Source organism: Sinocyclocheilus rhinocerous, unplaced genomic scaffold, assembly GCF_001515625.1.
Source record: "Sinocyclocheilus rhinocerous isolate Xijiao unplaced genomic scaffold, SAMN03320098_v1.1 scaffold4536, whole genome shotgun sequence".
Taxonomy (NCBI): domain Eukaryota; kingdom Metazoa; phylum Chordata; class Actinopteri; order Cypriniformes; family Cyprinidae; genus Sinocyclocheilus; species Sinocyclocheilus rhinocerous.
The window spans coordinates 63,355-87,236 of NW_015666165.1; the positions used below are offsets into that span (position 1 = coordinate 63,355).

General features: G+C 40.5%; 2 protein-coding genes across 2 annotated transcripts in view; one reads left to right on the plus strand and one right to left on the minus strand.

Moving 5' to 3' along the window:
- atrx (ATRX chromatin remodeler) overlaps positions 1 to 11,209 on the plus strand; it is a 61,123-nt gene extending 49,914 nt beyond the window's left edge. Inside the window, exons 28-32 of the mRNA XM_016542979.1 lie at positions 4,388 to 4,537; positions 7,060 to 7,179; positions 7,970 to 8,065; positions 9,278 to 9,406; positions 10,794 to 11,209. Of these exons, the coding sequence (XP_016398465.1) occupies positions 4,388 to 4,537; positions 7,060 to 7,179; positions 7,970 to 8,065; positions 9,278 to 9,406; positions 10,794 to 11,018 (720 nt within the window). The 3' untranslated portion in view covers positions 11,019 to 11,209. The remainder of the gene's footprint in view (positions 1 to 4,387; positions 4,538 to 7,059; positions 7,180 to 7,969; positions 8,066 to 9,277; positions 9,407 to 10,793) is intronic.
- A 4,150-nt stretch (positions 11,210 to 15,359) lies between these two features.
- LOC107731802 (fibroblast growth factor 16-like) lies at positions 15,360 to 22,688 on the minus strand. The gene is made up of 3 exons (XM_016542980.1): positions 22,169 to 22,688; positions 19,642 to 19,745; positions 15,360 to 15,605 (listed from the first exon to the last, which is right to left on the minus strand). The coding sequence occupies exons 1-3, from the start codon at positions 22,521 to 22,523 to the stop codon at positions 15,360 to 15,362; spliced, it is 705 nt and encodes a 234-aa protein (XP_016398466.1). The 5' UTR covers positions 22,524 to 22,688.
- Positions 22,689 to 23,882: the final 1,194 nt, after the last annotated feature.

Genomic DNA, 23,882 nt, shown 5'->3' on the forward strand with positions numbered 1-23,882 from the left:
TCGAAAACCGGTGAAATATCGGGTGGTGTGTACTTCCGAATGTCCAGCAATTCGTCTCTGGTGAAACTGATTGCAGGGATATAACTAAAGACAGGACAAACTAACAAAAACATAAAAACAACTGCGGCGCACGCCACGGAGGCAGCCATCAGCGTCGGCGCCATCGCGAAAGATGCAAACTAAACGTTCAAAACCCAAGGAAAATGGATTTCAAGTTTACTCAAGCGTAACAGAGATGTTTATGGAGGTCTACAATCTGTTTTCAAAAACATACAATAGGATATGGCAAAAATGGCAAAGACTCACAAGGAGATAATTTCTATTGTTGTGATATTCCAAGATGTGAAAGAGCGTGGTGTTCAGACATGGGCAGATAGACGGTTCCTCACCTGGGGCAGTATTTATCCTTGCAGCAGTCTGGCTCATGCACCTCCATGCTTTGATCAGAAGCAAAATGCTTCCTCCCCCGTTTTACTTTCTGTGGGATCCCCACTCCCCATTTTCCTGAGAAGAGAAAAAAAATCTGCTGTCTGCTGATTCCCCCATTCCCCCACCCAGCCTATTCCACATCCATGCATGGAGTAAAACGATATCCTTTTCCTAAGCCGTCATTATGCATGGGGTTAGCTCACAGTATGACAATGCAGGAGTTCTTGTTACCGTCATTAGTGCCTAGATGCACATGTAGGGCAGGTTACGGAAACAGACGAGACCACCCGCGGAGCTCCAGCCTGGAGATTAATCAGGAATCCCGGCATTCCCTGCTCCCCTGGACGGCTTCACTGTCATTTGACCCAGCGGCTCTGTGACCCATTTACCCGGCTCAAAATTGGCCAATGTTCAGATAAGCTCAGGTCGGCCCTCTCATGATGGCGAGTGTTTGAAATGTGCTCAAACAACAGCTTCATCATCGAATTGTCTTTTGCTCCAGAGACGCGGCTCACACTTCAGTTGCCCCTCGTCTTCTGCACGCTTTCAACAAGAGATCATCTTTTCCATGCAGTCTTTTTCACGGTTGTGATGCAGAAGGGGTTCCTCACATGGCAGCATCCAGCCATGTTTTAATTTAGCCACTTAGCCAGAAATTACCATCACTCATCCAGTCGGGATTGTGGAGGGTATAGGCCAGGCCTGGCGTGATTGTGCTTGCTTTCGCCACATGTTTTTATTTTCCAGCTATCGAAGCCACTTACTAAAAAGCCTTGATGTGGACTGATCTGTAGCTGCGCTCTCCATTACACTCTGCTGTAATGCAGAAGGCATGGCTCTGTTTTTGGTACCTGTCTTACTTCTGTTATCTTTATTTCTTGAAACAAACCTTGATCTGGTTAATCATGATAGGCTCTTTGGAGGACGATTGAGGCTTGCTCACTTTGTTCCTCAGATTCTGTTTATCCAAACTTTTCTGTAGCAATTTAGTAAGCAGTCCTAAATTTAGAAACCCGAGGCTTTTCTTTTTGAACGTTGTGATGATTATGATTAATTTTGTTTTTGTTTTATTCTGTTTGTTGTCTCTGCTAAATCGGGTGATGACGTAACTATCACACGTTTATGTTCATGTGCTTGGGATCCAGCAGATGTTTCTAGATCTTGAAGGCATTTCAATGTAAAGCGCAGGCAAGACAAAGAAAAGCAAACAATAGCTGTAGAGTAATTTTAAACCATGTTTGTACGAGGCCTGGATGTGAATTGCGCACCGCTCAGGTGTTGTTTTCAATAACAGTGTAGTCATGGATACCAGAGTTGCATGAAAGCCTCTGAAATTGGCTATTTTATTTATTTATTTATTTGTTATGAGATAAAAGAGCTCATGGTATGAAAGCATGCTGTAACTTTTTTGGAACTCAAAACTTGTTCAGAAACACCATTTCTTTGATCTAAACTGCAAAAACGACACATTTAGAATCTGTGTAACTTTTTAATGTCAAGTGCATAAGTACATCCACGTGTGACTCCTAATTAGGTGATCAGAATCTGGCCATCTAGTCACAGTGAGATGAAAATGAAAAAGTAAATTGTTTTAAAGTTACAATGAAATGGAGGTAGTGAGGCATCTTTACTTCTCTATTGTGATGTACATTCGCGTGTAATGGATTATTTAAAAAAAAAAAAAAATCTTGCCAGGGGCAGGTTAATCAGGTTAAATTTTTGGAGAAATTAATCTGCATGACCATATTTTAGATCCCTTAATCCTACCTCGTACCTACATTTTTAATAAGAAGCAAATTAGGAGTTTACCAACATAAAAGTTAAAGTTAATAGTTTGTTAATAGTGAGAATTGGTCCCCAAACTAAAGTGTGACTAAACTAAAAATTAAATTATAAAATGTATGTATGATATGACTTCTTTGTAATCAACATTTTTGAATAGTTTAATTAAGCCAGAGCAACATTTTTTTTCTGTTTGATAAGACACAAAAATGTTTAATTGTTGATTTTGCTCAATAATTATGTTCGTGATGGTGATTATTAGGGGAGTACATCTGTGTCAGGGCTCCAGACTGCGACTAAAACGGTCACATTTGCCACCAAAAATATTAAAATGAATATAATAAAAATTAACCCTCTTGGCGCCAAAGTCGCAAAATTGCGACAAGACGTTATACTTAATCAAATAGACTGTAGTTCCTGATATGGTGTAATATCTCATTTGTATTCCCTACCACTAGATGGCAGACATGTAGTACTTCGATTCTAGACCAAAATTACGTCACCTTCCTATTCAAAGTGTTTGAGGAAAGAGCAGAGCAAGTGAGCTATCGTGTCATTGATGCTTTTCCTGTTTTATTGTTGGTTTCCTCTTTTCTGATCATTTGGAATGAGGATAAAAAGACAAAAAAACAAACACACATGCAAATAAGTTCAAACATCCATTTAATATCTACTATTTCTTGAATATTACTGATGAACTGATCAAAAAGTAGGCTACTGTTCACATGCGTTTTACTACTATATAGTATAGTAATAATTTAGTACTTTCTTTTGTTTTATTGTTGGTTTCCTCTTTTCTGATCATTTGGAATAAGGATAACAAGACAAAAAAAAAAAACATGCAAATAAGTTCAAACATCAAATCAATATCTATTATTTCCTGATTATTATGACATTCAAGAGGGCCGCCCCCTGATGACGTCATAATATGCTAATTAGACGAGTATATTTACACCCCACATAAACTTTCGGTCATGCCCAACATTTTTCTAATTTACAGTAGATCTCTATCTTTAAGCCCTTTCAAGCCACAAGCTTTTGAAATCTTGATGTCAAAATCCAGCATTTTTCCAAAAAAACCCTGGCGCCTAAAGGGTTAACTTGCCGTCCAGTAATCGCAATAAGCTTTGTGCTTTGTCACCTTTTAATAAACAAAGTATCAGCTATAAAATTCTGCCAAATTCATAACGAATAATAACATACAATAAATACGGTGTTGGCGCTCTTTAATGCGGCAGACGCGATCGCTTTAGCGCCCTCGTTTAAGCGGCAAGTGAACCTATTATATCTCTTTAATTATATCTTTCTCTTTATGTCTACTATAGTACATAATGAACATGAATTAACATCTAAAGGTAGGCTATTTTATAAGAGAGCCTACAGTACAACTTACTGAAATGTCTCATGTAAAAGCTCATTCAGTGTTTCAAACTGCGGAAAACGTGTAAAGCTTGAAACATTGCAATGTAATAATACATTTACCTCAGAATAACCATTCGGTGTCCATAAGCTCATCAGTCAGCTAGAAAAATAACTATAAAGAGGAGCATCTTGCTATATTAATGAGCTATTGCATATTCATATTTTTACTTAACCTTTTGTCTACATAAGAAATAATGCAAGCTAAAGATAAAATTCAACACCTATAAAATTGCATTTTACTAATGAAGAAAACCGACTAGATGTGTGAAAGACATATAACAACATTTATAGGATGCATTGAGGAGGAGCCCAAACTACACTCAGTGGCCAAGTGATACTTACAGTATAGTCCATGATATCGGCACAGATTCTGTGTAATAAACAATTCTTTGTGACTATATATTTTAAAGACGTTTAGTTCCCACTTTAAGTGAACATTAGTTCCCAGCACATCTACTTGATGAATTAAAATGCTGATAAATTAAAAAAACAAATATATGAGACATAAACACATGACAGTATGATTAAAATGTTAAATGTAAAAAATATATCAAATATATATTTTTTTAAATAAATAAAACACGTTTATTCAGTGGCACCTAAAAAAATAATTTGGCGCTTAAGATTGTTTCTTATAGGAGCCAATGGCTCCTTACACTATTATTTTTATATTTTTTTTTTGTCTGGAGCCCTGTGCTTGTGTTTTCATGTGGGATGCTGACCCATCTTTCTTTGACCCTTTCTCCCGTCCCAGGATCCTTTCCTGGCAGAACTCCTTCACAGTTACAAAGATCACATCGTCGGCTACCACGAGCATGACTCTTTGCTGGACCACAAGGAGGAAGAGGCACTGAGTGAGGAAGATCGCAAGGCGGCCTGGGCCGAATACGAGGCCGAAAAGAAGGTGTGTAACCACACAAGCCCTTTACTATTATATACATATAATGATAACAATGTTTTCTAATACCTGCATATCAATTCGTAAATATAATGTTAGAGTTTAGCCATATTTCAGGTGTTTTTTGTTTTTTTCAATATTTCAATAAAAATAAATTGTCTGTTTGTATCTGGCCATAACTGATAGTGGTTTAAGAATCTTGGTGAGGTTGATGATTATTTCTTTAGTGATGCTCCACACCTGTCAAATAATATTGTGAAGTGATATCATCATAAGAAATTAACCCACACTTTAAGGAACACCATGAGTAAGGGCTAACTGTATTCATATGTGCTTACATAAAATTCCTCGAAAGCGTCAATGAATAGCTCCTTGTAAGACACATAAATAAGCAAGCTTTATTTAGACCTGCATAAAACAAGTGGGAGCTACCAAAAAGCTTTGTTGCTTGGAAAGTGTTCTTTAGGTGATAATGGTTCTGTCCAGACCTATTGAAGCACACCTTTTCTGAAGTGTCTAGTTGTTCAGAGAGTCGAATCATTCCCTTACATAAACGCAGTGAAACCTGCATGTCTGTGGGTGTAGATGATGGCCGAGAGCCTGTGTCCTTTTTATATCTAATCCTGGAATCCTTTGTAGTATTCAAACAATCCGAGTCATTGTCTTTAGATTAGAGACTCTTCGCCCTCAGGTCAGCCACTCATTAGTGGAGGTTTTTGGGAGAGAAGTGACTTGTTGGCCTTGTGGGACTCTGACTCTGCAGTTGAATTTAATTACAAGTGCCTTTTCTCCATTCAGATTCAGTGTAATTATTCCTTTTGCAATCACGTACGATCTACACCGATTACCTGCGAAATAATTCTGCAGTCAGCTTTCTCATTAGTCAACTTCTTTGAGTAAACTGAATCACAAACTTTGTCCGCAGACTGTCCCCTTTCCTTGAACACTTCAGTAAAAATGTACAAAGTGAACATGGAAAAATATCACTAACTTTAGTCCCCAATACAGGAGCTGTATTTGTAGTTATACCTGCTGGGACTCACTCGGTTGTTATACTGAGGATTTATGACATGGGATTAGATTTGTGCGTGTGCGATCACAAACTTTGTCCGCAGACTGTCCCCTTTCCTTGAACACTTCAGTAAAAATGTACAAAGTGAACATGGAAAATATCACTAACTTTAGTCCCCAATACAGGAGCTGTATTTGTAGTTATACCTGCTGGGACTCACTCGGTTGTTATACTGAGGATTTATGACATGGGATTAGATTTGTGCGTGTGCGTGCGTGCGTGTGTGTGTGCGTGCGTGCATGCGTGTGTGTGTGTGTGTGTGTGTCCTTTCCTTGAACACTTCAGTAAAAATGTACAAAGTGAACATGGAAAAATATCACTAACTTTAGTCCCCAATACAGGAGCTGTATTTGTAGTTATACCTGCTGGGACTCACTCGGTTGTTATACTGAGGATTTATGACATGGGATTAGATTTGTGCGTGTGCGCGTGCGTGCGTGTGTGTGTGCGTGCGTGTGCGTGTGTGTGTGTGCGAGTGTGCGTAATTCATACCATATTGACACAGTTTCTGCGCTACATGTAATCTGTCTCCTAAATTTCATGTTATTTTTTGGCAAGATGTTTTAAATATTATGCTTAAATCAAAGTAATTTCATCAGTGAATCACTTGGCCATAGCTATTATATGCAACGAAAAGAATTCACCTGCTTTTGATCATCTCGCTACAGTCATTTGTGTATGTTAAGATTGAAGAGCTTTGTCTAATTTGGTTGCTTAAAATCATTAACTATGTCAGAGCCATTAAAGTGGATTTTAAGCAGTCACTTGCAGTGATTAGAGAGCCCTATCGAGTTCTGCTCAAGATTTAGTTGAAAACAGCCATACAGCCAGCGTCACATTTTGAAACCAGATTAAAAAGAGGGTCCGTTTAGATTGTCCCGCGGTCTGCGGCACAGCTGCGATCCACGCCGGCATCTGTGCCGCTCACCTGCTTGTGCCAGGTCTGAACACCGGACACTCAGCTGTGGAGTGTGTTTACGAGCTGCATGCACCAAAGACCCAATTAGAGGGTGGGATTGGCCGCATCTGCCTCGGTAGCTCATTTACACACAAACACAGCCATCCTGCTGACCTTCAGCAGGGGAACGTTCTGTTTAGAGCCGTAAGACAAACACAGCTTGGGCAGGACCCTAACAGAGGTTCACATGGGTGCACATCAGGATTTTTTGGATCCTCCAGCGATCTGTTGGCCGGGAATTATCGTTCGGCATGCGTCTTTGCCAGATCGCAGACAAATCATGTCAAAGTCGCAAATCGAGTGGAAAATAAAGTCCACAAAGCAATGCTTTGATTACCCTGCAGCAAGTGCTAGTGTGATGGAAGGCTGACTCATCTGTCAGGCCGAACCTGATTTGAAGATTATTTATAATTGGGATCTTTCTGTGTGACCTCATCTCGTAAAATGAAGTTTCTCTGTTTCTTTCCAACTGATGGACCCGCTCGTCTGTTGTTTCAGGGGCTGTCCATGCGTTTCAACCAGCCGTCCTATTCTCAGATGGGCATGGGAGCAGGACCAAACTCTTACTTCCCCTTCAACGTGGCTGCTTTGGCCTCCATGAGTAACCAACAGTTGGAGGTAAGTAATGAGCTCCACATGCTCTTTCCACATTCCTTCAGCCGGCAGCTAATTGTGACATGCGTCCTCGGGCACCAACATTTGGCTTGTGCCCTGCCAGCTGCTGTTTACTAGAAAAAAATCGATTCACTTAACTATCGCGACTCTTTTTAAAACTATTTAAAAATCGATTGGTTTATCTCAGAATCGATCTGTATTTAATTATTTTACTTTTCCTAAGAGGTGGTGGGGAGAAGTTACCGCTTTTATTCCAGCAGAGGGCGACATGTATAGGTGTGTTCGACTTGGAGCAGCACCGCGCAGACCAATCGGTGTATTGCGAGAGCGTTTCGAAAGCATGCGGAGCCGTCTGCTCTCTGTGGCTCTCACGGTGCTTTGATGTTATACAACGATCGGTCTGCGCAGCGCCGCTGTATTATGGTGCGTTCAAGTCATGTCGGACACATCGTATTTATGAGTTGAATGCACATGAACGCCACCACAAAGTCGTTATTACAAGTGGAAAACTCAAAATATACACTGTGTATGTGTATGCTCCTGAAATAAAATCTAGCAATAAGCAAAAAAAATCACAATAAAGTGTAATATCGAATCACAATGGTTATAAAATCCCAATACTCAATTATTGCAATATATATTGAATCGGGATAAGTATCGGGATAGTATTGAATCGGCGTTACAAATGCTAGCTATCTCTGTGAAAATATCAAATTCAGAAATATTTTCATGTTTGTTTCATCTCGTCTAGTATTTTCTGTCTTCTCAAGTTTTTTTTCTCTCGGTGTTCAAGGATTTGATTAACCAGGGCAGGCTGAAAGTGTTGGAAGCCACTAACGCTCTGAAGTCAGTGCCCAGGGAACCACTGGAGGACATCATCGCGCAGGTGGTGAGTGACCGGAGAGAGAGGGAGATTCCCTACAGTGAGGCTTTCGTCGGAAAGGCCCTAATATACTCACGACGCAGATGTTTTTCACTCTTCGCTTAGGGGTGAAAACAAGTTTTTTTAAATGCCTGAGCAGCAGTTTACTGTTAGTGAACATCCCAAAGAGATGCATATGTAAATGTCGCGTGCTTTCCTCTCTATAACCAAATAAACACAACAAATTGACAGCGGTGAGAAAACAGCAGTTAAGAAAGCATCTGATCATGGCAACGTGGATAAGTTTGTGCAGCTCTGCAATTCTGCACTCCAGTCAGGTCATGTTTATTTATATAACACTTTATACAATAGATTGCTTTAAAGCAAGCAGCTTTACAGTAGTAAACATGAAAAAAGTGTCAGTGTCGCTTTCAGTTTCTGCTATAAAGCAGTTCTGCAGTGTGTTCATGTTTTAACTCGCGTCTGACCTCGCCAGACTGAACAGAAGAAATGAAACGCAGACGTTTTCCAAGTCAAAGAATCATCTACCTCTTAAAAGAAGGGGTTTAACAGCAGGAGCAAACACTTCCAGAAACTCCAAACAAACTTCATTTTGGCCTGATTTTGTTCGCAATGACTTCACAATAGTATGGTTTTTAGATTTTGCTTCAAGTATATCAGGGCCTTAAAGCTTCAGGTACAGTGTTGCATCTATGGGCTGTTATGACCAATAACTGATGCAAAACCCACTTTCCCTGACAAGACTGAAAATTTGCTCTGCAGTTTGTGTTTGCCAAGGCAAAAATCACTGTTGTTGTTAGTACTTCCCCCAGTTGAACCTCTAATGCATAGGTTGTCCCATACATTTTGTGCTCATGAATGGATGAAACTCTGGTTGGGTGATAAAATGACCAAAATCTATAGACCTACACTGAGTCATATTTGGAGACCAGAATAATATAGAGACTTGAAGATGGGCTCTGTTGACCTGACAACCACATACAACACCTGTATAACATCAAGCCACTATACCCTAGTGTCATGGAGCAAGCTTTTTTTTCAATATACACTTTTGAGGCTGTAGTTTTTGCCTATAGTTTGCCGTGTCATCAGTATTAAGCTTGAGATGTTGGACTACGTTCTGAACAACTGCTAAATGTGTTTGTGTGTGTGTGATGAGCGTGTAAGTGTTTGTTTGTTGAGATCTACAGGATGTAACGGGTGTGTTGTTTTTGGCAGTGGAAGGAGAACCCGAGTTTACCCGAGGCCCAGGTTCAGTCCATGGCTCTTGGGAGGCAGGCCGGCTACGAGCTGGAAATCAAACACAGGGAGGCTATTTACCGTGATGTCCTCGGCAAGCAACAAACTGTACGTTTGCTCATCTTATGTTCTATCTGTGTTTAAGTGACATTAACATTATAAACTAAATAGAATGAAAGGGATTTTTACATCTGGGGGACCCTGTTGCACCCCTTTATTCTCCATTTGTCCAAAATAATTAAATGTGATGCGTAAATGAATTAAGGGTCTCTTAAAAAGTCCTAAAATGTCTTAAATTCAGTTTGATCAAATTTAAGGGCATAAAAAGTTTAAATGTTGCAATAAGGCCTTATGTTGTTGTTTAACTTAAAAAGGCCGATAAATGTTAGTGCTGCATGCTTCAGTGTAAAAATTCGGCACTGTTTCACGTTCTACAGACTCCGTTTCAGAGCAGTTCAAAATCAGTGGAAACTGTGCGTGTATGCCAAACGATTGCTTATGATCTACTGCTGATGAATTATGGCATGTTTGCTTCATGGTGTCTATATTGTAATATGTTGTAGAAGGTTGTAAGAGTGCATATTTTACAATAATACAATAAACTACATCTGGCGTTTAAAAATACAACATTAAATACTAGTAACGGCAAAATAGTATATATTTTTTTTATTGGGTTTTTATATCATCAGCCAAATCCAATGTCCATAAACCTCTAATTTGTGATTGCTATATTTTTGTGTTGCAGTTGTTACTTTATTAACTTGTGATTTAGGGCTGGGCGATATGGCAAAACATGACCATCTCGATTTTTTTATTTATTTATTTTTTCAGAACGTTTGACCTATTCTCGATTTAAAAAAAAAAAGATTTTTAACTAGTCAACTTGTAAATGTAACTACAATATGATTCAAGTAGCTTTTTCTTCATTAACCCTCTAGTTAAAGAAAATTCTATTCCGAGTGCAGCACACATGAAGTTGTCAACATGATGTAAATGTTAAACAAATCACTTGTTAAATATCTTTGCAGAAAAGAAGCATTAACTACGACTGCATCTTGTACAAACTTGTCTTATGCATGTTATATGTTAAAAAAGAATACGAGAAAAATGCTTTAAAAAAAAATCTCAAAAGTCAAGGTAATTCAAATTCGAAATGACTGAAGGTATAACACCAGTAGACTTTTATTAACTGTAAATGTTCTGTAAAAACAATGAACAACTGCTTTCAGCCGGTCACCATGATGCAAACATGAAATATCAGACAGGTTTTTTTTATTCGTTTGCGCTGCTTTTCCACAGTTTTTTATATGTACACATGGACGCGTTTGACTGTTGAAATTGGATATCAAAATACATTCTTGATTGTAATCAGAGAATGTGGTGCTTTGTGGACGGGTTATGTAGTAGCACCAGTTCTGTTGGAGACCCTGATATTGCATGACTTTCTGAAGCCACATAAGAGAACATTAACATCCGATCTCCGTCTCTTCTCCAGCTGATGATGTACGTGCAGAAGGTGATCTCCAACCGTAAGGTGCAGGAGCAGCAGCTGGCAATGGCGAGGCAGGGTCTTCTGCTCAACCAGCTGGCCATGCAGAATGGTCTTACTGGCCCCATAAATCAGATGGATCTGCTGGGCTTGTACCAGCAGCTCGGGGCGCTCCAGGGCCTCCCCTCCTCACAGCTGGGCAAGAACCCGGGCCCGTCTAAGGGCCTGTAGATGCCTCCGCCCCTCGGTGTACACACAGCTGGACTGATTCAGCCAGGACACCTACTTCAGCTCCTCGGTAACGAGAGGGCATCCTGGGACTTTTTGGCAGTGCAGTTTGTCATTTTGTGTATATAGCCTTAATGTTATTCAAGTTTTTTTTATGTTTTTTTTTCCTCTCTCACGTATTTAAGAATGAAGAAGATATTCTCCCCAAATGCTTTTAGGCATTGCAGGTTTCTTTCCCCTTGAATAAGGGCTGTGCATATATAAATAATTATATTGCAAGGAAAACAGCGTGATTGAGGAGGGACCATAGCGTTTCTGTTCTAGAGCCCCCGTAAATACTATCTGCGCTAATATCTTCCTAGTAGTGGATTGTCATCGGTACAGTGCTCCAGAGACACTGCAGCGGACACCTTAAATGTAACGTCAAGTCAAATGGCCTTATATCAAGCAGCTAGATCTCTTCTAATGTTTTAAAACCCTTTTTTCTAATCTGCTTTTAGGTATTTAAACTTGTTGTTGCTAATCACGCTATGGAATGTCTGTGTTGTTAAAACTGCTTGCTGAATTCCTCCGGACTTTTGTAACATCAGACTTCTCGTTGTAGTGTTGCCTAGCATATTGTTGTGAGAACTGTTCATAATTTCTTTTTCTGTTGTTTATTTCTTTCGGTTTCTTTTCCCCACTTGCGTTGGGATCGCAATTCAGAAATGTAGAGGAACTTTTTCCCCTCCTGAAAATGTTCTAATGTTAGCATATGCACCAACAACTTCTGCCATTAATATGAACTGCTACTTAGTATTTAATATCACATTTAAATAAAGTGACCAAAAGGATGTTACATGCAGTTCTTGTGTGTGTGTGGTTTTTTTTTTTGTGTGTGCAATTTCTGCACAATTACTGGCAAATAGTATGTTATATGCAAATCCATGTCCTAAATAAAGACAACAGGGGAATTAAAAAATCATGGAAATTTCAAATAATTTGTTTTATTTGAAATTTTCTATTGATGCTTAGTTTTAAGATATTTTGTCATGAAGAAATTGTGATTGCTAATGTATCCACTGAACAAAAGTAATGGAATAGTCATGAAAGTTCTTAAATATTTTTAACTTTTGTATGAACGTTTATATTATTCGTTACATAATCTTCAGTTTCATCAATTTTGAGAATTGTCAAGAATTGTGACATTTGCTCTTTTAGATGGTTCTGCGAGACGCACTGCTTATAGTAACATGTGTCATGGGTTCTTAAATAAATCGGGGTCTTGGGTGATACTTCAAGTTTGAATGCTATATGGGAACTCGTATGAAATTAACTTAGACGAGCCAGAAGGCATATATTGTTTGAGTAATCCCCCCTTTCTTTTTATTTAAACCTAACACACATATAGTACCTAACTATATGTTGGCAACCTTGAACTCTAGACAGTGGTTTTACTTACTACTTTTTGGGACCGATACATACTAGCTAGTCGTGTCTTATGCATGTGAAACTGTGCCACTCCCTTCCCATGATGCAGCAGTGCAGTTGACAGTCAGATGAGGTCACCAGAAGACAAGAGAAACTTTTGCCCCTGATTTAAGCCGATACTAGGAAGTTGTGGTTTTGAAGAACTAGTGAGTACTCAAACAGCTATTCATTATTTTCGGTAAATGAATAAACGAACTAGACTGTATTTGAGATCCGTGACGGCAAAACCAAATTTCAGATGCGTTTTCTCGAATACGAATATTATATCCTCCCGTACACCCCATTGTTCCCCTTCAGTCTTTCATCTGCTGTGTCGTTTCTACTGCTTGCTATTATTTTCATTTCTTTAGCTGCCAGGGTTTTTCTCCCCCTCTTTTCCATTCGCCCCCTCAAGCCCAAGTTTCCCCCCCCCGAGGGGAGCTTGCGTTCACAGCTTGCACAAAGCTGCCAAAAGAGAAACATTACAACTATTGCAGATGTTGAAATGTTGATCCCATCCTTGGTATGCCCAGATTACCACTCGGCCACTTCGGCTCAGCTGTTGCCCCATCTATCCTCCAATGTTAAAACCTGCTTCCGTTCTCTTGAACATGCACTATACACTTCGTATCTGAAAGTATCCGAGCGTGCTGGCTGCAATGCCTAACTATTGATCATCCGAGCAGGAACGAGCCAAGCATGTTGTCAGGCGTCGGTGGTGGGTGGGGTTGTGAATGTTTGTAAATCTGGATTGTTCTGTTCGTTTCTGATGATGTAAGATGACTGAAACCCTATAGAAGTCCATTCAGGGCAACTTCATTGCTGGTCCAAATCTTCATTCAATCACCAAGGGAGTTTTGTGTTGATGTAATTTACAATGCATCGGATTCACAAAAAACTCATTAATAATAGTTATGCGTACGTTATCGCTATTATATAGGTAATTAATGTTGTTGTGCTGCAGGCTTTTCAACAGGTTTGACGCCCACCAGCGCAACACATTCTCTCGTATTGTTTCACTTTCTGTAGGGTGTTGATTTATGCCTCTACAGACTGCTTAGGGAGAACTTTCCTACAGGTTCCCCGAGCCAAGAGCTGTCTTTTTACATCATCAGCTAGCATCCACATCTCTGGAGAGCTGGATTATTCTGTGAATGCTGCTGTGATGTTCTGGAATTTACTCTGCACTAGATAAACAACATTTCATAGATTGATTGACCCCTTACATGAAGATTTTCTGAAAGAGGATATCAGATGTGCTCTACTTTGAAGACAATATGAAGTCAGAATTCACTCTAGCTTCCAAAGACAAAAATGTTTGTTTTTGTAATCTTTCATCAAAACATAACTTGATCTGCCTCTGAAGAAGATTTTCTTGGAATACCCTGTTTTACTTGCAAATACGGTACATGATATTATAGATAGATAATATCATGGTTTGCTGATGCCTTATCATGTTGACTTAAATAATTAGTGCTCTCACAGCGTTTTGAGTTCCTGTGTTGTTTAGCAAAGATGACCATTCATTCCATGAATGTACCTTGATAAACTCATAAAAGTGGTGTGTGCAGTCAAACTCAATCAGCTCAGTGTTTCTCAGATTTTAATTGGTACAGAGAATCCTTGCAAATATGGTCACCAACAATAAACAATAGCAGGACAATTTTATTGTCAGTCATTCAGGTCAAATGGTTTAGCCCTTCTGAATAATCTCAGTAGAATCTACAATTCCAATAACTTCAAGTTCATTACAAAATAGAGCCTTTGAAATAAATAAATAGATTTATATATAGATTTATAATTATTCTTTATATGTAGAAAATAAATATATTGTACATCTTATAAATAGGTTTGTCCATATTTACACGTCTTTCACTTACATTTTAATAATGTTCCTGACAACCTGAACATTATAAGTCACTCTTAATCAAATGACCAAAGCCTCTACCGAACCCTTCAGCAAGCACCATGTGTTTCCCCTGCTTGCTTTGAAAGTGATTTCAACTAATCACTTCGCTACTGCTGATTAGCTTTTTCTACCAAATTTTGTAATGTTTGAACTCTCCTGAACCTTCAAAGGAAGCAGACAGAAGATCATCTGTGTAAACCCCTCTAGGAAAAGGGTGTTTGTTTCCATTATTATTATAAAGTCTTGTTACTTTTTCACTGTCTCACAATTGGTACTTTTTCCATTCAAAATTGGTATTGTTTCAGTAGAAGCTGGTCATTGGTCTTCAAAGCATCTTTCTCCTTTTAAGTGCCCTTAAAGGTATATTTAATTTGAAAAGCTCTTGCTTATCATTTGTCCTACTGGAAGGTCAGGGAATACTCCCCGTGTCCATCTTCTTGGTAAGTGCTGCATCATGACCTTTCAACGTGAGTTTGGCCCCAGGGTCACCAGACTGGGCATGTTGAGTTTTATCTCAACGGCCAAAGGCAGTTTTACTTCCTATGCTCAGGTGACAAGTTACTCAATAAATTTAGGTTTAGACCCTATTTTTTTTTCCAGTGAGAACAAGGCCAAAATGTGGTCCACCTTACAAAAAGTGTCTGAAGAAAGGGTGATTGCATGACACACGTCATGAGGCCCTGAAGTCAACACCTCTTCCTCAAGACATCTTTTGGCTCCAGCTTTGGTTGCAGGAATGTTCCCTCTTCTCTGTGGTTTAAAACCCATTAAGGAGAGGAAACGGAGCCATCCAGGACACACACGTACTGTTTATCTCAATCACCATTGGAGAGGGCCTCCTCATTTTGGACCAGAACCCAAATATAAACAGCTGTGAGGCGAGAGAAGTAGGGTCTTGTATTTCTTAATGTTCTTTAGCGTCCGTCTTCCCCATCCAGCACCTCTACTGCACCTCTCCAACACAGCAACTCTGACGGATGCTCTGGTCACCTATGCTGGAACAAGTCTCTGTAAGCTTGGGGTATCTTCTCTATCTCGACGGGTCTGGGCAGAAAGTGAGTCAACTTCTGGTGTTTTTTAGTCCTGCCGCCTTCTCGAGGCGAGCCGTCCTTGTTCAGAGCCACGTAATAGTATCTTCCAGTGTCCGCGTGCTTGTAGAGTGTGGATGCATACGTGTTGTACCAGTTCTCCTCGAATTGCTCACGGAAAACACACTCTGGTGTCAGCTTCTTCTGCAAGGCAGTCAGAAAGAGACAAAAACATTGTTTTTTTATTATCTGGAGACAATAATGTGCACTACATTATAATGGAAAGTTACAGGTAAGATTGTTGGAAAGATCTTGTGTCCTACCATGATAGATAAGCTTCACCTATACCAGGGGTTTCCAGTCCTGCCCTCGGAGGACCACCTGCCTACAGAGTTTAGCTTCAACCCCAATTAAATACACCTGAACCAACCAACCAAGGTCTTCAGGATTACTAGAAACATCCAGACAGGTGTGTTGGAGCAAGGTCAAGCAAAACTCTGCAAGAAAGTGGCCCTCCAAGAGAAGGATTTGGCACTCCTGATCTACACAAACCATTTAAGACAAGATGTAAGACGGGGGTGTCCAAACTTTATCCTGGAGGACCACTGACCTGCAGATTTTGGCTCCAACTTGCCTCAACTCACTTGCCTGTATGTTTCTAGTATGACTAGCAAGACCTTGATTAGCTAGCTCAGGTGTGTTTAATTGGGGTTGAAGCTAAAATCTGCAGGATGGTAGCCCTCCAGAAACAGGATTGGACACACCGATGTAAAATGTGAATCAAAGTGGGAAACTGCTTTCCTGGCCTGACCCAGAAAAGTCCCAACCAAATGGTGTGTTCTCTAGCTAGTAATCTTCCCTCTGTCCATCAAGAGTCCAGTTTAAGTGCATTTGACCACATGTTTAAGAACTAACATGCGCCTCCCATTTCCAGACCTCCAGATGGGCTGGAAAGCATGAGGGTGTGAAGACGTGGTACTGTTTCTTTCTCACAGTGCACAGTTTACCCTTGTCACCATCGCAAAATGTGTGGAGTGGAAACTATCTTGAGGCCAGACAGCAGGTGCTCGCTGCACCAGAGAAGGGAAAGTCATTACGGGCAAGCTTTGCAGTTTACACCCAAAATCATTCTTCAAAACTGTTAACCTTTTTGTCTGTTTCCCCCATGATGCAACAAGCTCTCTCGCACAAACACGGCAGCTTGAGAGAGTCTGTGTGGGCTGCTACTACTACACCACTGACAGAACTTCATGAGCGATGGCTTCGGGTTAAGCAGGTGAACATTCTCTGGCTGACTACACTGCTGAGAACAATAGAAGACACTGGGGCTACATCATGTTTCCTGCCAAAGAACAGTCATGCAGTGGACCAGGTTCAAGTCTTGGTGTCAAGATGATACATTTCAAATTAGTGTTTAAGATTAAGTCAACTTTAAAAGTTCTGTTAAATCGTTTAAACAGTTGGCCAAGCAAATAGAGTAAGACAGAAAAAAGTTATCAACTAAAAGTTTCAGAAAACAGATTGATTTAAAACAACTGGAATACCTCTCCAGGAGCTGTGAGATTACTGATGGTCTCTATGCCGTTTCAATTAGGTAGTGTGCTGTTTGGATTAGACACTGCTCCATGCACAGGATTTACATAATGTATAAATCCTAACCACCAGTGATGGTAAACTTCTTTGATCTTCATGCAACAGAAATGGACCTTTTAAGTCTGCGCAGTGAACCTAGAAGTCTTCAGGTGATTTGCAGTTCTGACCTGTGTTTACAGTCTGTTTTAATGGGATGTTATCGCATTGCATGTGAAGTCATCTCTCCTTGCTTTAAATAGGTTTGTTTTAACTCAGGATCCACAGAAACTTACTGGGGCCCCCGCTTATTGTCTCTGGAAATCTGATAGCTTGTTTCTCCTGCAAGCATGGCAAAGTCTGCAGAGGGGGAGGCCAGGCGCATTTTCCTATATATGGTTCTCTATGTTAGCATGCAAAAAGTCAAATCCTGCTACATGCTTTTATCTCCTGGTCTCGGTTACAATTAGCACTCCAGCGGAGAAAAGCGCGGTCCTCGCACAGCACACAGATATGCAAGAAACCAAGAGCACTCAGCTCGTATATCCACGATATGTGGGTGTGTATACGTTACACGCTTCATGTGTCCCTGGAAAATATGTAAATATTTGAAGTATGGAGCGAAATGAAGAGGCAGTTTTTCTTCTCTGAGATTGAACGTTCTGTCTGAGAGGTTGTTCTCGTGTGGAAAGTTACAAAGACAAAAACAAGGTGAGCCACGCACAGACCTCGCCGATCAGAGGTCAGGGCTCGCAGCAGTGGAAACACTGCTTGTTTTGTCTGGTGAAGTGTTTTCTTTTTTGTACATCTACATCATATGGGGAACAGACTATGAGCCGGTGGGTGGGTTGTCGTTTGCTCCTCATTCCAGCTCTGACTGCATTCCTATTGGAACACTTCATAGAGCAGAACCTTCTGTTGCTGGATGTTGTTTGGAGTGTGTGTGAGCACTACAGGGGTTTGACTTACCGACCCATAGAGTTCACCTTTCTCATTCATCCCCAGATAAAGACCAGCGTCCACGCCTCGTATGCTCACCAGCCCGACGGCCAGACTGATAAACTCCAGAATACCTGCCACACAACAGCACTCGTCAGACAATGACCAGACACCTTTACAACTGCAGCGCAGCTGTACAACAATGCAGTAGTCAAGTTTTCCTTCTCAACTGAAAGAAACAACTTAAACAAGCCTAAGGTGGTTCACTGGATGTAGCTACTTTAAAGCAGATCTACTTGGTATTCTATGGGATTACATTTCTGCCACATTTCTGCACGCGAAAGATCATATTTTGAGCGCACAAAAGTGCATTTTGCACGCGCGCGATCTGAGTTTTGTGGAGAAAACGTTCGTTTTGCAAAGAAAAAAGTATTTCGAGCGCACGAAAATCAATTTTGCATTTAAAATACGTTTTTGGATGTGTGCAGACCTTCTCTTTTGCGCGTGCAACGTTTCACTAGCTTGCTCACCTGATGCCCGCCCTCAGTGCTCTCTAAATACCAACAGCTTGCGTGGTGGACCAGGTTCAAGTCTTGGTGTCAAGATGATACATTTCAAATTAGTGTTTAAGATTAAGTCAACTTTAAAAGTTCTGTTAAATCGTTTAAACAGAATAAGATTATCAACTAAAAGTTTCAGAAAACAGATTCATTTAAAACAACTGGAATACCTCTCCAGGAGCTGTGAGATTACTGATGGTCTCTATGCCGTTTCAATTAGGTAGTGTGCTGTTTGGATTAGACACTGCTCCATGCACAGGATTTACATAATGTATAAATCCTAACCACCAGTGATGGTAAACTTCTTTGATCTTCATGCAACAGAAATGGACCTGCATTTAAATCTGCGCAGTGAACCCAGGACTGAGTCTTCAGGTGATTTGCAATGCTGACCTGCATTTACAGTCTGATTTAATGGGATGTTATCGCATTGCATTTGAAGTCATCTCTTCTTGCTTTAAATAGGGTTTGCTTTAACTCCGGATCCACAGAAACGTACTGGGGCCCCCGCTTATTGTCTCTGGAAATCTGATAGCTTGTTTCTCCTGCAAGCATGGCAAAGTCTGCAGAGGGGGAGGCCAGGCGCATTTTCCTATATATGGTTCTCTATGTTAGCATGCAAAAAGTCAAATCCTGCTACATGCTTTTATCTCCTGGTCTCGGTTACAATTAGCACTCCAGCGGAGAAAAGCGCGGTCCTCGCACAGCACACAGATATGCAAGAAACCAAGAGCACTCAGCTCGTATATCCACGATATGTGGGTGTGTATACGTTACACGCTTCATGTGTCCCTGGAAAATATGTAAATATTTTAAGTATGGAGCGAAATGAAGAGGCAGTTTTTCTTCTCTGAGATTGAGCGCTCTGTCTGAGAGGTTGTTCTTGTGTGGAAAGTTACAAAGACAAAAACAAGGTGAGCCACGCACAGACCTCGCCGATCAGAGGTCAGGGCTCGCAGCAGTGGAAACACTGCTTGTTTTGTCTGGTGAAGTGTTTTCTTTTTTGTACATCTACATCATATGGGGAACAGACTATGAGCCGGTGGGTGGGTTGTCGTTTGCTCCTCATTCCAGCTCTGACTGCATTCCTATTGGAACACTTCATAGAGCAGAACCTTCTGTTGCTGGATGTTGTTTGGAGTGTGTGTGAGCACTACAGGGGTTTGACTTACCGACCCATAGAGTTCACCTTTCTCATTCATCCCCAGATAAAGACCAGCGTCCACGCCTCGTATGCTCACCAGCCCGACGGCCAGACTGATAAACTCCAGAATACCTGCCACACAACAGCACTCGTCAGACAATGACCAGACACCTTTACAACTGCAGCGAAGCTGTACATCAACAATGCTGTATAGTCAAGTAAGATGTTTTATCTTGCCCCTTTTATCAGCTGAATGAAACATCTTAAATTAGCCAAAGGTGGGTCACCGGTTGTAGATATGTTAAGCAGATCTAGCTGGTGTTTTGGCCAACTGGTCTTTTAGTTTCATAAGCTGATAAATACCCAAACCCCCCCCAAATCACACCAACCTGGCCAGACTACCAGCTATGCCACCACCTTTGGCTGGTTTGTGTTTTTGTTGTTTTCCACCAGGAACGACTGTTGTTTAAACCACTTACTCATAACCCAGAGCATTTCTTAACATGAAAGTCTTTGGCAGTGGCCATAATACCTGCATTTTGTTGTCTTTGTTCTATATAAGGTGTTTATTTTGAAGAAAATGTCTCACCTGTGCCCTTACAAGTAAGCGTTCAGCAGACTAGCATTTAAAAATGTGCCACAATATAACCTAAAGGACAGGAAGTTAAAGTCTTCTTACTAACACTTTGATTATAAGAGCGCGTATGCAGCACAAAGCCGATAATCTCTGATATGTTTGGTTAAGCTTCTTGTTGCTACTCTTGTACTCTCTTTTGAAGTACTTATATATATATATATATACAAATCAACATTGTGTTAAGGTATCTGCATTCGTGTCAATTTTCAGGATGCGAGCCCGATCTTGGCCGAAACCAGCTGTTCACACTCTCTTGATTAAAGACTAAAGCAAAAACTACTCCTTTGTGGCCTTTTACCACCACCTGGACCGAGCGTGTTGTGATTTGGATGCCAAACGACGACACAGAAAACTCTCTGAAGCTGGGTTAAGCAGAAGCACATTTCATATGCGTTTAATCAAAGACACTGCCAGCCTGCAACATTACCGACAAACGGCTCGCATTTGCCAGAAGGATGCCAGAAACATGACCGCGGACCACCCAATCCAGTAAAGCAGCTTGTCTCGGCCTAAAAACAAGCATTACCACTGGATCCCACAGTGGTCATGCTTTAATTTAGAGCTATTCCTGTTTTCTAAGCGAGGGCTGCACCTGCACAATGATTACGGATCAGAGCAATGCAAAAAATCCTCATGTCTGGGCTCTGCTATCATTTGTTTATCATTGTAATACCAAGCACTTCTTGACTGATTTATTAGCGCTATAATTAGTAGTGTCTGTGCCTGTGTCGGCTGGGGTCCTTTGAACAAGTTTTCAGAGAAAAACAGCCTCATGCTGTGAGCTTGTTTTCCACTGCAGAGAAGCACCTGCGTCCCTTGACCCTGCGCTGGAGTTCGCCGAGTGTAAGACTCAGAGATATGCTGCTCTTGCCTAATGGGTGGATTGAAATACAGTGGTACCAAAAAGTATCTGGATGCCTAAACCACTCTGAATGTCATTGAATTAAATAGCAAAACATTGAAGCAAGTGTCATCTGCAATCTCCAGGAGATTTTCTTAGAACAAATTAACATTTCTTAGTCATCTTGCTGTGGTATTAGTTGGTGTGGTGATTTTTAGAGTTTCTCATAAAATAATTATTGTCTTATTTGTCAATTATAACAATTATTTGTCTTGTGCATGCAGTTGCAAAGTGAAAGACAACTCATGACAACTGTATCTGGCAAATTGAACATTTTAATGTGTATATATATATATATATATATATATATATATATTAACTTTATATTGAAGAAGCAGTCAGTTGCATATTGCAGATTTCTCTGGAGTTTTCCAAGTGAACAAAGTTAATAAGCATGTCACATGCACGCACACTGACTCACAGCAAACTGACTGATTGGCTGATGCTGCACTCATTGAATCTGCATTTTGGACACCATAAACAGGTGCATTTTATATATTTGTGTGCATATGCATAATTTGTGAATATATATACAGTGTGTATACATAACCATATTATGCCAACAAATTTGTACTCCGAGGTATGGAATAAATTAAAAATACAATTTTTTTTTTTTTTTAATTATTAAATGCAGAAAGTTTTAGGTAGGTTAGCATATGTAAAGTAGTATATAAAAACAGTATAAGCCTATGCAATGTCCCCATTTAGATAGTTAAGTGTCCAGTAAACACCCTGAAGTGTCTTGACCTTGAGACTTACTCCTTAAATTTAAACTTTCCTACCCTTGTAACTAATATGAAGGATTTAAGATAGGCTATCACATTGTAAACGCATAAGTATATTAAGTTATCTTGAGATGGAACAATGCAGTTTATAAATATGCTATTTTTTCCACACACAAAAAGGCAGCCGTTCCACAGACTGGCCAGGTGCGCTAACGCGCCTATGATACCCAAAACCGCTGATTGACGCATGGCTCGATTGACGAATGAATGAAAGGGTGGATGGCGCTCTCACCGAATCTGCTGTGGTCCTGTCTGGTTCCGTGCACCGTCCCGTTGGGAAATATCTCCAGCTGGAAGCCGGTGCGGCAGTAGAGCTGTCTCCTGCGCAGGATGCCCTTCAGGTGGCCAAAATCCGTGAGCGACCCGCGCTGCAGTCTGCCCTCAATCAGACCCAATCTCTCATTCAAACCATCCGCCAGAGGCACATTCCCTAATGCTGGAAAAGCCTGCAAATCCAGATCGATGCTCCCGAGAAATCCAGCCACTTCTGCCATGGCGAGCAAACTTTGCGTGTTTAGAGAGCGGAGAGGAGAGACGCTCTTTTCATCCGTGATCAGACTGAACGAGTCATTTATATAGACATCCATATCCTCCCCGAGCCACGCCTGGATGACATCCCTGCTGCTTCACCTTCAGCATGTCAACGCAGAGCTTCTGCTCCAACTTTCAGACCTGATGCTGCTGTCTGTGGCGGATCGTTCAGTCCAAGCACAAGTGAGTCTGATGTCTGCGTGTGCGTAAAATAGCGCTCAACCGGCAATCACTGACAAAATACCGAAGCCACGCAGTGCGTAAAGTTCTCCTGACTGTGTGTCTGTGTTTTATTGCTGTAATCGCAGTCTCTCTCACAGCACCGCTGCCAGTCACTAGAGGAGTTTAGGGCTGCGTCTCAAACTCTAATGAGCTGCCTGCCTCCCTAGACTGCATTTCTTTTGGGTCTCACTGGCACTTGCAGCAACTTGTAACGCAGTGAACGCCGTCATTCTGCGTATCGCAGGCGCGTGCAGTAACCTGTAACGGTGAGATGCCTACCTTGGATTGTGCAACATTTTTGGGAATGGCAGGTGGTTGCAACAGTCCGGGGCATCATAACATTCAAAACCCAGTGAACTGCCTATCTAGACAACATAACTGTGCGTTATGGGCACTTTCTGAGTTAGCAGCGTTTTATCCAACAGTAACCCTGTAAAGCCTGACATATGAAATAATAGTCACTAAAATGAAAAATTAATATATAAATTAATAATTAATAAATCTACAAATTTAGATAATTTGTAATGTAAATTAATGAGGTCTTTATATCTGCCAATATGTCTTAAAAAGTGCTTGGTTTTATTATTTGTTTTACATATAAAGCAGAGCAATACAATGATGACTGAGATGTGAGAAGTAAAGCTTAGTTGCTTTAGTCCAGTAAATGTTCATCTTGAAATATTACTAACAATAAAAGCTATTCTTACATTTGAAAATCAGTAAAGATTTCGTAGCAAAATGACACATGAAGCACGATCTGAAAGGAGGAGGTGTGTAAAATTATACTAAAAGGCCTTTTACTTGCTAAAAAGTGTGTACTATCAATCAGATGACAGAAGGCATGTAAGAGATTGTGTGCAACTGGTTTTGATCATATCAGATATGATATGGTATAGGGTTAATAACTTAAAACTACTTTAAGCTGTTTACCTAGACTAGATTTTGGGGCATCATAAGCATTTGCAACATTTTGATTTGTGCGTACCAAGATTTGGCCATTAAAGGCTGTTTTGCACAGTGTGAAAGCTGCATGAACACCTCAAATCTCATTTTTAGGCATCACATTTGTGTGTATTATTTCTGGGCTTTAGAAGAATATTTTAAGTCTGCTCAATTTTGGGGGATCATCCAAAAACATCACACATGTCTAAAATCGCTGTCTATAATTAGCCACTTCACTGGATTTTGAAGTT